The sequence below is a fragment of the Callionymus lyra genome, chromosome 2 (assembly GCF_982586985.1).
Source record: "Callionymus lyra chromosome 2, fCalLyr1.hap1.1, whole genome shotgun sequence".
Classification (NCBI taxonomy): domain Eukaryota; kingdom Metazoa; phylum Chordata; class Actinopteri; order Syngnathiformes; family Callionymidae; genus Callionymus; species Callionymus lyra.
The window spans coordinates 30,226,396-30,240,812 of NC_141819.1; the positions used below are offsets into that span (position 1 = coordinate 30,226,396).

At 38.6% G+C, this 14,417-nt stretch overlaps 2 protein-coding genes across 4 annotated transcripts; one reads left to right on the plus strand and one right to left on the minus strand.

Moving 5' to 3' along the window:
- Positions 1-92: 92 nt before the first annotated feature.
- Positions 93-9,771, minus strand: hook1 (hook microtubule-tethering protein 1). 3 transcript variants are annotated; one of them, XM_087784611.1, is made up of 22 exons: positions 9,648-9,771; positions 9,097-9,182; positions 8,579-8,651; positions 8,175-8,225; positions 7,570-7,702; positions 7,085-7,152; positions 6,936-6,998; positions 6,137-6,220; positions 5,331-5,494; positions 4,049-4,189; positions 3,718-3,919; positions 3,536-3,646; positions 3,367-3,454; positions 3,225-3,291; positions 2,105-2,245; positions 1,947-2,034; positions 1,800-1,831; positions 1,641-1,723; positions 1,460-1,560; positions 1,288-1,389; positions 1,140-1,208; positions 93-995 (listed from the first exon to the last, which is right to left on the minus strand). In XM_087784611.1, exons 1-22 carry the CDS (start codon positions 9,690-9,692, stop codon positions 840-842), a joined length of 2,148 nt encoding a protein of 715 aa, XP_087640737.1. In that variant the 5' UTR covers positions 9,693-9,771; the 3' UTR covers positions 93-839. The 3 variants fall into 3 exon arrangements, with proteins under 3 accessions (XP_087640737.1, XP_087640738.1, XP_087640736.1); XM_087784612.1 differs by lacking the exon at positions 9,648-9,771 and adding an exon at positions 8,313-8,462 and having other exon boundaries at positions 9,097-9,158; XM_087784610.1 differs by having other exon boundaries at positions 3,225-3,454.
- Positions 9,772-11,360: 1,589 nt separating this feature from the next.
- Positions 11,361-14,333, plus strand: LOC148086471 (E3 ubiquitin-protein ligase RNF170). The gene is made up of 6 exons (XM_087782926.1): positions 11,361-11,578; positions 12,121-12,185; positions 12,301-12,403; positions 13,061-13,134; positions 13,210-13,320; positions 13,703-14,333. Exons 2-6 carry the CDS (start codon positions 12,183-12,185, stop codon positions 14,051-14,053), a joined length of 642 nt encoding a protein of 213 aa, XP_087639052.1. The 5' UTR covers positions 11,361-11,578; positions 12,121-12,182; the 3' UTR covers positions 14,054-14,333.
- Positions 14,334-14,417: the final 84 nt, after the last annotated feature.

Sequence of the window (14,417 nt, forward strand, 5' to 3'; positions counted from 1 at the left end):
GTAAGTTTAAGGTTTAAGAGTGTTCGTAATTCTACATTCTTCTGCAGGTTCTGCATTTCATCATAACTGAGGAAAAAAACTTCAGCCCAACACATTTTTAATATAAATTTAATATTGTTTAATTTTAAACCAAACATACATTCTTGATTGTCCTAACACAACATTTTTTTTCAAGTAAATAAAAATACAATCAACACAATTTTAAGTCAGACCAAGTCATTTTCAAAAACATTCTTCTAGAACATGAGGATATTGGTCTATTTCAGAAGAAACATTGATTGGGGACATTATGGAGCTTCAACAAAATCAACAAAATGATTCTAATATAAATCACAGGTCCTGCAAATCAGAACAGAATGAAAATACATATTTTTGTATTGTATTAAAGTTCAGTTGATGCTTTAATAGAATATTCATCCAAAACTTACCTGGATTCCACATGTTTAACAAGCTGCTGGTAAAAATCCCATTTACAACAGACATTTATTTAAAACCTTTAAATGTATCTTTAGAATTCAAAGCTTCATTTTGATCACACGAGTGTACAGCTGCTCATATAGCAAACTCCCGTGTTCTGAACTAGCACCCAGGAGATCACGGATGTTGGTGTCCAGCACCAGATTTTTGAAAAAACTCACAGACCAACATTTCGAAAACCACGTCAGATCATTCCTGCACATGGAAGACTAGACTAACAGATTCTAGTCACGTCTACGAAGCTCACTATTGAATGTAGAAAATAGGAGTGATATTAATGATTGACAGTCCCTCGGGAGCTGCACACACATCTCTTGGGATCATCTAAGGTCACTTGTGAAAGGGGTCTGCACGGTAATGATTTACTTGGAGGCAGCAGGAGTGGACATGGAGAGCGTCCGGCGAGGGGCGTTGGAGACTTGCCGCTGCTGGGACAGGAAGGACTGACCAGGTGACAGGAGTGTCCCGGTTCTCCCAGTGAGCCTCGACTCCATCGCCAGCTTCTGGAACGTCAGACTCTGAAGAGGGAAACATTAAATATATAGACACAAAAAAAATTAAATTAAATGATCATCACATTAGAATGAAGCTTTCTTCCTTTGATCGCCTCTCGCTTGATTGACAACCAGATGAACAAGTCTGTTGGAGTTTCCCAAACCTACCTTGTTGTACCAGGCCGTGACGATCATCTTCTCCTCGTGCTCTCTGAGTCGGGCCTGCTCACACTGACGCTACACATTAGCACATCAATCAATCAGCTTCACTTTTTTTTTTGATTCACTAAATAAACCATAAGAAAGGGAACAATACCTCCAGGGTGTGGATCACCTTGTCACGCTCGGTCAGCTGGTTTCGGAGGGCCTGGATTTCTACCGTAGCAGGGTTCAGTTTAGGGTCCAGTGCTCGGATCACCTGCAACCAACAAGAGCAATCCTCTGTTATTCTCAGATATAATTCAATGGCTTTGACAATACAGACTTACAGTGCGAGCCTTTTCCAGGTACATTTTATATCTTTCCTCCATGGCCCGCATGTCATCGTCCTTCTTCTTCAGAGCAGCCATCAGCTCGTCCACCTTCAGTGCTGCAAACACAAACTAATCAACATCTAATTTTGTTACACTTCTAAAACAACTGCGCCGCTGGTGCGACGGGGCCACCTACAACTCTGAGTGTTGTCCGGCTGAAGGTCCTCCAACAGCTCTTTCTTCTTCATGATTTCATCCTGAGCTTCGTTCAGCTGGACCCTGAGAAGGAGAGTAAACCTTTATCGCCCCCTGCTGGACAAATTACAGCTTCTTTTTTTTCCCCAATCACACCTACATGTGAGCGTCGAGCTTCCTCTTCAGATTCGACTGTAAATTAAAAAGACATTTTTACACATTCCAAAACTCAAGTATGTTGATGAGCGTAACCTTCTTTCTGTGTGTAGGTAGGTGTCTGTGTGTGTCTGTGTGTGTCGGCACTCACGTCATCCGGTTTGGCTGCTTGACTCTGTAAAGCCTTCTGCAGATCTTCAACCTGCTGCTGCAGCTCACTTATGCGCTCTCGGTTCAACCTGCATCGTACACGCAACACAAACAAAAGAGGTCAGCGGTGGAGGAAGCGGTCAGGGTTTGGTGTCTCACCTGATCTCCGTGTCTTGTTCACTGCCAGTCTTGTGCGCCTCCTCAAGCTGCGTCTGCAGAGCTGTGATCTTTCCCGTCTCGTGCTCCTCCTGCTGCACTCTCAGCATCTTGTTCTCGTGCTGCAGCCGGATGAACTTCTCCCTGAAGACAGAAGAAAGCTTCTTACACTGAGAGGACAGAGGATCAAACGTGAGGACTTTCTTAAATAACAGTAACTCGCTGCATAACCCGATTCATTCATTTACAAATACAATACATGTTATTTATTATGACTTTGTGGCTTTTGAATAGTTAAAAAGTCTAACAAGTGGGTTTTCTTTTTTTTTTTTACTGAGCTTTTGACTACATTATCATTTTTTTTTTTTAAGAAACTGGATAATCTAATAAAATGGAAAGAACTCTTGAATGACAATTCAGTAAAAAAAAAAGTGAACCAAAACACACAGCTAGCCTTCTGACGAAAAGAAAAATGTTTCTTATCTCTCCAAAGCCAATTTCATTTGAAATCACATCCATTATTCAGAAGTGTTTGTACAGACAAGTCTGTTCAAACTCAGAGCAGAAGTCACAGAAGCTACCACAATCCCTTTTATGCATGTACTGGAGCTGAACTATTAAACACTGATTTAATGAATGCCATACAGAGTGCAAAGTAATATGTTTATACATACCAATTGTATAACCAAAACTTTGTTCTTTTTGTTTCGTTTTCTGTAACTTGTTAATGAGTGGAGATCCACATGTTTACATTTTTGAGTGGCAAGTCATTTATTTTCATTTTGAATCCAATTTGTGCGAAATTTAAAATCATTTGTTATATCCCATGTGCGTTTTGCATTGGTCATACAGCGTAATTATTTTTTTAGTATGAAGAAACTGAAATGGAATCAAAATATTGGTTAAAAAAAACAGAACAATTTAAATAAGATATTTTTTCTAGATGGGTTAAATTTTCAAGGAGATGCAATACAATGTAAAATCCTTGTTTTAGCGACGGTCAATAAGGGTTTAAACAAAGATATTAAAATGATATATTAATCATAATTTTTACTAAAGCCAAAACTAAACGTTTACCTAAACTAGTCTCTAAACATGTCGAGCTGGTGATAAAAAAGGTTACCTGTGTTCTATGGGTACGAGTTCAGCAGCCAGGTTGTCATGGCTGGAGCTGCTGGAGGGAAGCATCCCTGCAGGGAGAGTTGACAACATTAGTGACGAGATGATCACCGTTATAGATTCCAGGTGTTTCTGCAAACGACTACCTTGTCTGGAGAGCTGGTGTTCTTGAGCCAGAGTGCAGTGCAGCTCTTCATTGATCTCCTTCAGGGAGTCCCGTTCAATGATGATCCTCTTTATGTGGAAAGCGTTAAATTATTCAAGCTTTAAATTAAGACACAAATGTTTTACGGAAATGTTATTATTATTATTCACCTCTTTCTCCTTCAGCACAGTCTCATGCTTCTCCTCCAACTTCTTCATCTCAAAGGCGTAGTTGTCAGCTTTCCTGGTCTCACCGGACAACTTTTGGTGTAGTTCCTGAACCTGAGGGAAAAGATAAAAAATATAGACTTTAGTTTGCGATATAGACAAAGTAAGAAGCAACAGTAGCCCACCTGTCTCTTGTACGTCTCCAGTTGTGCACGTGCAGCGTTGGCCTTGCGCAGCTCCTCCTCCAGGCTAACGGTGTTCTGCATGTATTTCATGTTGTTCTCCTCCATCAGCTTCATCTGCCTCTTTAGGTCGCCCAGATTCTCCAGTTTACGCTTGTACGTTTCCACGGACGCCTCCAAGATCACCACACGGTCCGAGCAGACCCTGCGTTGAAAACATTCCCAGTGAAGAGTACAGTGGTGTTGTGGTGAACAACATATTTAAAGAAACTCTAAATATAAGCAACAAGCTCTGGCTCTGTTTTCAATCTGTCTCGGTTTATTTAAGACGAACCTCAGAACGTCCAGTTCATCTTTGAGTGCTCTTGATTCTTCTGCGAGGCCAGTGAGCTCATCATTTCTGTGCTGGAGCTCAATGAGCTGCTTCTCTAACTCCTCACAGTGGATCCTGTAGTCGTCCTTAGCAGCCTCCAGCCTACAGAGGGAAGAACAGCCGTGTGTTTTTCTCCATGTATATGCATGTCTCCAACTCAAATACTGATGCGACAAAACATATGGTGGAACAAACTTGTTTCTGGCAGAATTGTGTGATTGAAATGTCTTCGTTTACAAAATGAGGTTTCTTAGTGGGTCGGCTTCCAGTTTTCTCTTCCTGGAAATGTTAAACAATCCACTCAATGAATAATGAAATGAATGCAAACACCGTCTCTGACCCACTGCTGTAAAGGAGTAGGTGGTCACTCGGGTGTGTAGCCAATAGTAGTCTTTAAGTAATAGCTATAATGAAGAAGAATATATGTTCATGGAATGTTACATAGTACTTCTAAAATAAAGATAGAGGGGTAGAAAATATAATATATACAATACATATATACAGTACATTATCTTAGAATAAACGTGAGCCCATTTAAGATTATATATATATATATATATATATATATATATATCCCAATATGGCTGTGACATTGTCTTTGTTAAATTTAAGGCATCTGGTCTTATATATCTATGTCTACATGTTTCTGTGATAGCGTGGAAGGCGGAATTATCAATTTTGTTCATGAAGTCTCGTTCACCAAAATTAACGAGTCACCATGTTCATAATGTAGTTTGTTTGTTTCGCCAATAGGTGGCGTCAGCAAACATTTGAATTGAGGATTATGTCAGCTTTAGTATGTAAGTAAATATTAGTTATCTGGATTTAACTACAGTTCTACATGAACATGAAGGTTATTTGTAAAGCGCCTTTCTAGACCAGGGTCACAAAACACTTTAACAATCACAAACAATACACAGTTCAAATACATGCTTTAAAAGGCAAATACACATAAGACAAACACGGGAGTCCCAGAAAATTAGGAAAAAGCCTGCACAAATAAGAATGTCTTAAGATTCTTGATGGAGCCAGTATGTACTGTAGATAAAAAGAAAACTTAAAATGAGATTGAAATGTTTTATTTTTGTTTATTAATTTAGTTGTACTATGTGCAAGATAGATTTTCTCTTTTTAAGAATGCATCCTCTTAAATTGATATTAAAAAAATTGCATTTAGGACCGGCACCAATATCTGCATCCGTACCAGTATCGAAAACTTGTAGTATTTGTGAGAGTGAAGTACCTGAAGCCTTCTTCCTCCAGTGCTTCCAGCTGCTGCTGCAACATGCTATGTTTCCTCCCTGACAAGGTGCTGGGGTCATCAAACGTGTCCAGCTGATTGGCTCGGTCGGTCAGAACATCATTCTCGGCCAGTAAACTGTTCCTCTCCTCCTGGAGAACGGCCACCTGGTGATGAGAGCAGAAGTATTTATGACACAACAATGACAGTGATCATTTCTTCAGTTACTTCATGCAAAGCAGCACTTTTGTTAAGTCCTTTGTGCTCCTGAAAGTTAAATAAAGCGACTTGATGCATTAATGCCCGGAGCAGCCATAACACAATATATTTAGGATATTAATGTATTAGTGCAAGTACTTTGATCTTCTTACCTTTGATCAAAATATTTTTCCATTACAGATTGAACCATGAACACATGCATATCTAACCATGAATCAAAGCATGCTCAGTCCGAGAACTTGTTATTATATGAACACGGGTTAAACTCAACACTTCTGTTAGCAGAGTCAAAAATTAGAGCAGCTGGTGTTAGGTATCACTGAGCATTCACTCATCTTGGACTCACCTTCCTATGACGAGAGACGTGTGAAAGACACGGATCAGAAAAAATCAATCTGCCGAGATCGTACAAACAGTCAGTATTTTTGCTAAATGTCCTCTTGGTGGAACAGTGGTCTACATGAGAGAGACTCAACAAGCAGCCAGACTGCCAGAGCACAGTCCTTCTGCAACAGCAGCTCCAGACAATAGATCTTCACGCCCGTTTAGACAGTCCGTGTGAGTGTGTTCATGTACGGGTCGGTGTTCACCTGCATGTCCAGTTCTTCACAGCGTTGAGCCAACGCGTCCTTCTCTGACGTGAGTTCAGCAAAGTCCTCGAGGGCTTTTTTGAGCTAAAGAAAAATAATTAATGTTGAGCTGTGATGAAAAAACATTGTTTGTAGAAAAGACAAACGAGAAAGTACACTTGATGCACTAATCAAGTTCTATGATAATAATGCTCGGATGTAGAAGTGGGTTCCTATTAATTCAAGTAACGTTGGTCTCCAAGCACCAAGTTCAGACGAGGTACTGGTCCATGAGACAAGGTGATTTATTTTGTAGAAAGAAAAAGAAAGACTGCATATTCTATGAAGTAAATTTACCCTTTGACCTTTAACAATTCAAAAAGCTTATTTGGGTTACAGTTACACCAAAAAAAACAAGCTGTAAACTTGTGAAAATGATTAAACAAACTCTTTTTACCTGAATTTGAAACTACCTGAAAATAATCGAGATTTGCGAAATTAAACTAGTCCCTGGTAGAAAAAAAAAGTTGCTGGTTCTAGCAAGCGTTTCTGCTTCACCAGACAATTAAAATACAAATTGCTAAATCGTCACTATCGATGCAAGTTCAAGAGGTGGTGTCTGCAACACAAAAAATAAAGTGATCTTTCTAAACAAGTTAAAATTTTGATCTGAGTGTACATTTATTACTTAACTTTGCTCTGTGTCTTTTGGAGGAAACAGTTTGTTAAATACTTATATCAATTCTATTCAATCTTTCCTGGAACTCCATTTTTAGTTCTGCATGCAGGTCATTTAAATGATCCTTTATAAAGTTCTGACCTGCTGCTCCAGGTCTCCAGATAGATCTGCTCCGAATGGTGTCATGGTCTCTTTGCTCAAAAGCTGGTGGGAAAAAAAAAAGATCAGATGTTGTTTGGACACATTTAAACCCCAGATTTAACTAATGATGGAGATTGAATTTATCTCACCTCCTGTATGGCCGTCATGACAACATGCTGCACAGACTCCTCCAGAGTCATGATGATTTGAATGTACTCTAAAAAAAGGACATTATTAATTCACAGTCAGAGCTTTCGCTGAGGTTCAATTACAAAAAGTCTTGCAAAAGAGCGACTAATTGAAAATACAATCACCCCATTGCTATACATGAATGAAAGCTGCAGTCCAACTCAAATCATTTTTTCTTGGGTCATTCAACTCTGAGAATTTTCTCCACATGAATCATCTTTTGCGAAAGTCACTTTCAAAGATAATCTCATTGATAATGGTGGTTTCATGAAACATTTTATTAGGAGGATATAACTGAAATAATAGTTTCAAGCTTGATGAAATAAGGTCATTTTTAATTCAGATTGCGATTGATTTTGTTGGTAATATCTGACGGCTATGAGTGATGAGTCGACCTTTAAATAATAGAGAAAGGCGGAAAGATGGAGCCGATGTGGAAGCATACCTTGCTTGCGTTCACATTTCACAGCACAGCCCAGCACGAGCTGCAGCAGCCGGCCGAGATGGTCAGCAGCCGCATGCTCTGCCACCAAGGCCACATCAGGCAAAGAGAAGTTGGAGATGTCTTGTCCCAGCTCCTTTGAGAACAAACAAAATACTTCAGGCACATGCCTTTGTTGCTGTTCACGTCCATAGAAGGTGATCTGTGATACCATTATATCGATTTTTTTTTACTATGTTTAATCTAATATGAATTTAAATTATACGTTTTTCTATTTCTTATGTGAACTTGTTGCTTTAACAAAGAAAATATCCCCACTGTGGGACAATTACAGGAGTATATGTACATTATAATCTCAATTTATTATTATTTTCAGAAAATGCATCCAAATTTAAAACTTTAAATTTAATCATTTCACTTCATGTTGTTAACTGGTGGATTGAAACTCATATGGCAGACTGACATGTTTTTGTTAAGCTCAAATGTCCTACTTTCTTCTACAACATCTCCTGAGACTTCTAGTCACACAGCAACACAATACCCACGAGGAAGGAACACACATCTGGTGCCACAATGAGGAAACACGAGACGAATACTGAAAGACTCACCTCATGATAATAGTCCACCACCAACTGAAGAATCTTTTTCAGGTTATTCATCTTGAATAAAAGAAACAGGTTCAGGAAGAGATCACACACAAGCAGAAAGGGAGGAGAAGGAGACGGGTAAAAGAACATATACACTACCACAGTGTGTTTGCGGAGGAGAGGAAGCAGCATGCATGGTTTCTATCTCATCAGTGAGGAAAAGCAAAAGCTGATTGCTTTATGTGAAACGGACAGAGTTGGACATATATTTGTGGATACAATTCACCAGAGGAGTCAGAATGTAGGGAGCTGCAGGTGTAGAAGAGGCAGGAAGTCACAGTCAAGGATTGAAGCACATGATTTAGCACAAGGTGGATTTTAGGGGGCAACATTAAAAGGAAAGAAAATATCATTTAGCTCTCTACCTTCAGTCTCCAGTTGTCCTCAACTGTGGTCTTGATACGACTGCACCAGCCATCACTAAACCAAACTGGGTCTCTGCACCCCAGATGGAAGCAAATACAATTCAATTTTACAATCCTGACAGCGCTTTTTACAAAGAAGATCGTAAGCAGGATCTTAAAGGGACTTGAAGATTGCACAGCAACATGTTCTTCACAACAAAAAGAAAAATTCCATGCTGGTAATTTACTATCCAAAAGTTTTTTTAACAACAATTAACTAAAATGAGTGTCAATAAATAACTAATAACTACAGAAACATTTAGGTATTGGACATTATTAGCAAGTTCATTATTTGAAAAAAAACAAACATGCAACTTATTTTAAAATACATCTCTTAGGTAAAGACGTTGAATTCTGGTTTGACCACAAAAGTAGGAAGATCTTTTTTCACTTTAACTGCATGGGGATGTTAACTTTGTGAATGCATAATGCATTTCATCAGGACATTTAGAGTATTTATTCATGGTTGGTTGGCATACATTTGGTGTAATGCCTCTGATATTGCTGCTCCAGTGGTCAGATCTTCTTTGGTCCTGCACGGTGCTGCGGTATTGAAGGTTTGCAGCTGAAGAGGAAAAAAACAAACACATACATTGAATTATAACAGGCGACAACATCAACAAAATAATTATAACAACCGTATTAAGATTTAATGGAGTTTTTAAACAACCGTTTTACTTTAAACTAGAATTATTGTGGATTCAAAATGAGCATTCACTAAACTTCTAACAATGAATAAAGATAATTAACTCTCAATGCACAACATTCACTTTATGACTGACATGTACAGTGAGCTACATCCTTCATAAATATTGATGTAAAACTGTTGTAGTAGAACTCCAGCACTGGTTACACAACACTGAGGGTAGATGCACAAGCATCAGCAGGATAATAGGATTGATGCTTGAACCTTACAGGAGGTTCCTTGATACATTAGCACACAAGCTAATCTGACAAACATACGCTAATGCTAATATCTACGTAAAGGCTTTTTTTATTTCCGTGTGTCACGATAAATAACAAAACCTACCCATATTAACAGGCTGTCAACCAACGTCGTTTTACTTCCGTCCATGTATAAGACAGAGTGATTCTTCCACCTGTCCGCGCTTCCGTCTCCCTCGCGAGCGTCTGAGCTCACCTGCAGCAGGAGGTAATACCTTTACGTAGAGTGCGTAGCTCAGCACGGACGTTAACGAGCTTGACTAGTAATATAACGTAAAATCTTTGCGTATCGCTGTTGGTGCATAGGTGGTGGTGGAGGACTTTAGGACCAATCAGCTTTGAGATTGAGAAAGATTGACGGAAGCTTGAACCAATAGCAGTAACGAATGAAGGGTCGTTGTTATACTGAAAAATACGATGATATACTAAAAAATATATATATATATATGATATAATGTTTTATATATAAAACATTTTTTTTGTTAATGAATAATTACGACACAAATGGGATTTCCTACCCATAATATGTCACAAACAAGGATTACTTCAATTCAAGCAACTTTAACACAAAATTAAATATTGTTTTTTTGATCGAAGCAACTTTTTATTTGATTTAATATTATGAAACAAATAAACATCTATACCATAATATATGTGACTATTTTCTATGTTAACTTATTATCAAGGTCAGGGACTATAATCTTAAATATTAATATAATACAAATATAAACATCTTAAGATGTTTTTATTTGTTCAGGCTTCTCCTTGATTTTCTGGAACTCCTGTTGTGTTATCAGTTTTATCTTGATCTTTAAAATATATACTTTATTGAGTATTGTTTTGATTGTTTAAGCGCTTTGTGACCCTGGTCTGGAAAAGCGCAATACAAATAAAAATGACTTACTTACTTACTTACTTACTTAATTATAATATGTATTCCTTCTTTTAAATATCAACAAAAAAGTCAGTGTATTATATTTCAATCACCAGCTCAGTACATTGAAATGTCATCTTTTCAAATGGATTTACTTTTGGGGGGAAGAACCGAGAAACATTCACATTAAAATCTGGATCTTGACCAACAACGAGGATTTAATAGATCTTTTTTCCTGTTTGTATGAATAAAACTATGTATGTTTTTGGACTAGGAAAAGGAACCCACATTTAATGTATGTCATTTAAATAATATATTGTGGTGAATGTTGTGATGAGCGGATTTTCATTTTCCTTGATAACAAAGAAAGCTTTCTGAAGTTAATCATCTCCTCGGAAAGTGTGCATGTTATCTATTCATCACGTGCACTTGAGACACTAACATTGCTTCACGTTGGAGAAATAAAGAACGCTTCCTGGTCCATACTTAAAAAAAAAACCTTTTAAAAGAAAGACGTGAGATCTTTTTAAGTGTGACCTGAAACTGGACTTTACTCATGTGGTCAGCAACAAGTCTTTTATCAGCGGCTTCTCCCTCTCTGAGATCCCGGGCCTCACACGACTATTTTTAGATGACCCGAGACCCACCAGACCCACAGGCCGCCCCGAGAACGGCGCTGAATCAATATTTACCGGGATAACATCAAAGAGTCCACTCTTAATCAGAGAGTGACCTTGACTTCCATCTTTATTTTTTGATTCTGAGTGAATGATTGACAGCGTGTGACCCCGATACAGTGTGAACACAATCGTGAGCCAACTTTGGGTAAATAATTGCCGAGGTCATCTAACCTACTTTGACTCAGGAGGGTTCGACTTTATTTGAAAGAGAGTTTCATAAGATCGGATCTATTGTGAGGTTGGACGCATATTTGAACGCGGATTGATTGAGTGACGACTTATTGATCAGAGCAGAGATCCAGAGCAGCTGATGTTAGAGACTCTGGTTGATCATTGACAGAACAACGTATTTAGTTCAGTGATGTCGGCCGGCAGCGCTTCACTTCCTTCTGGAGGACAGTGAGAAGCCGCTCGCAAAGAATTCGTCTAACCATGACCCCCCTGCTGCGGATCCTAGCCCAGGTAAGTCTTGAAAGAGTGTGTCATTGATCTGTTGTCTGTACTATTTTAGGATTTATAAAGTACAATTATTTTAGAGATGGTATTTTTGTTGAATAATAAAAGCTCATTCCTGCTTGGTGAAAAAATAAATAATTAAAAAAAATAAATAAAACAAAGAAAATAAAATGCTTAAAAAGACATTTAAAAAAAAGGAAAGGACTTTCTTGTAAGTAAAACAGTCGTTGCTGGTGTTTTTAATTGAGCTAAATGAGGCTTAGAACATATTTTTCTGATGATCTCAACATGGAAATTCATTTGAAATCCCGTAGGAACGCCAGAACTACTAAATAAAAAAATCGTGGAGTTTGGTGATTTTTTTGTGTTTTTTTTTACTTTTCTTCTCCACGTGGCAGAAATGGGTTTTCATAGTTGACTTCATAATAGGAGCACATTTAAAAGATATATTTTCTATGACACAAAGTATTTGATATTCATATGAGGTCAGGTCAAACTTATCCCAGCAGCAGATGCACATCTTTGAAAATCAAACGTTTGACTTGCAGGACTGAGAATCTGGTCGACCAGGGTCTCTGAAGATCTACTGCAGCTGTGGAGGAGTGATCGCATGGTGAGAGAATTTTAGTCGGAAAGAGTTTTTTTTAACTGCAGTAGAAGTTACTTTGAGTTTTGAAAACAATGCGGGCTGAAACATAATAATGTTGCATCACAATGTTTGCCTTCAGGAACCATCAAGCACATCACACACCCCCCGAGACAGGCAGTGTCCGGTGTGCCTGCAGACGGTCAGCTATCCGGTCCAGACCAACTGTGGTCATCTGTTCTGCGGTACGCTCACACCGAGCTCAGGTTTCAGCCGTAACCACATTATCTCAGAGCTTCATTCATGCATCAGTCGTCGTCATTACTGGCCGTGAGACATCTGTCTCCGACACTTATTAACCGTTGTCATGGTTACTGCCCTGCACTCCTCCAGGTGGTGTTTACGTCCCATTTGACGACGATATTTTACATTAGAAATGACAAGAAAAAGCAGAATTCAACCACAGAACTTAGTTATTTGTCTTTAAACTGTGTAACTTAAACATTTAACAACAACATACAACATATACAACAATTAAAATTAGACTTATTTTTGGACGTGAAACTTTACCTTTAAATGAATCCTTCAAATCACATCAACACAATTTTTAAAATCCAATTTCTCTTCGCTTCCTCTTGTCCCACTGACCTACTCCTCAGCACTCCCGTCAATCATTCATGTCATAAACCAACTTAACTTTTTTAATGCGGTCAGAGTAAAACTGTAAAGCTCAAAGAGAAATAACATAGAATTGTATTTAGAATTTATTTTATCTGTCATTAGCTCAAAGAAACCTCTTCAGTTCAAGCATTTTATTTAAATTTGTTTTTTCATTGTTTGTATTTGTTTTTAAATTTAAATTTGATGTTCAAAATAAACAAATTCACTCATTCAATCTACAGCTCCATGTTTGCTGGCCTACTGGAGACATGGCTCGTGGCTGGACGCCATCAGCTGCCCTCTCTGTAGACAGAAGGTGTGGAGCTGACATGAAGGAAAAGCATATTTGTTTTGTCTGAAGAGTGTATTTCAATCCTGTGTGTTCCTGCAGGTCAGTGTGCTTCAGCACCTCTTCGACGAAAGTCGCTCCGACCTTCATTTCCAGGAGGTTTTATGGGAAATCAAGAAGTACAACAAACGTTATTCTGGAGCTCCGAGGCAGGCGAGTGGTGTTTTATTGTCACCTCAGCCTAATGGAAGGAAATAAGTGAGCCATCAGACTCTGAATATGAATTTATAACACTCAATTTTTACAGCATCAAAATATGACTTTGATTTCCAAAAAACAGCAAATGTCAAATACTTTTTATTTATTTTCAATGCATGAATAAATTCACGAGTACAACATTATTAACAATGAATTAGAAGAAAAAAAAAAGGAATGTCATAATGAAACATGAAAGAAAATGAAATGTTAAACATGTCAAATGAAATACATTCAGTGTAGGAAATTCAAATGTAATGTTTAATGCTGTAATTAATGGCACACACATGTTAATGTCTAAAATATTTAACATGGTAGACTTCTTCTGTGCTTCCTCCAGGTAACAGAGTACCTGAGTGACGCTCCTCTCCTGCTGCAGCTTCTGCTCCGAGGTCTGGGCACCATGGGAGGGCTTGTGTGGATGTTCCTCTTCAGAGTCGCTCTCTGCTTCGTGGGCACCGTCGTGTCCATCTCCTCTCCTCCGCCGGAGACCCTTCCTCCGTCCACGAGCGCCCTGGAGTCCGACGCTTCCTTCGCGGGCCTGCTAGGGGCCGTGGATGACGCGGTCGTGGTCATCCTGCTCCTCATCTGCGTCATCAACATCCAGCAGATGGCGCCAGAGAGCAGACGCGCGAGAAATGACTCCGCGACACACGGACTGATGAGGAACTCACTGATGGACGCCGTTTAAAAATGTATTTTACACTTCAAAGTGTTGGGAAAAGTCGCATGTTTACACGTATTTAAAGACAACCAAACTATATTCTATTTATTATATGGAGCTCCTTGACAGTTTATCATCCCACTTGACTCCTTCAAAATTGTTCATAAAACCATCTGAATCCCAGCCAAGTTTTAATATAGAGTACTTCAGTCCAAACCTTTTGTAAAAATATACATATTTATTCTACTGTTGTAAATAAAAGTTTTATCTAATGAGCGTGTACTCATTGGTGCAACATCCAATCTTATTAAGGAGACCCAGAGAGGGTCGTTGACTCGTGTCATTCTTCCAGAGTGTTCATGACACCTTTTGGCACTTCTTGCTCACGACT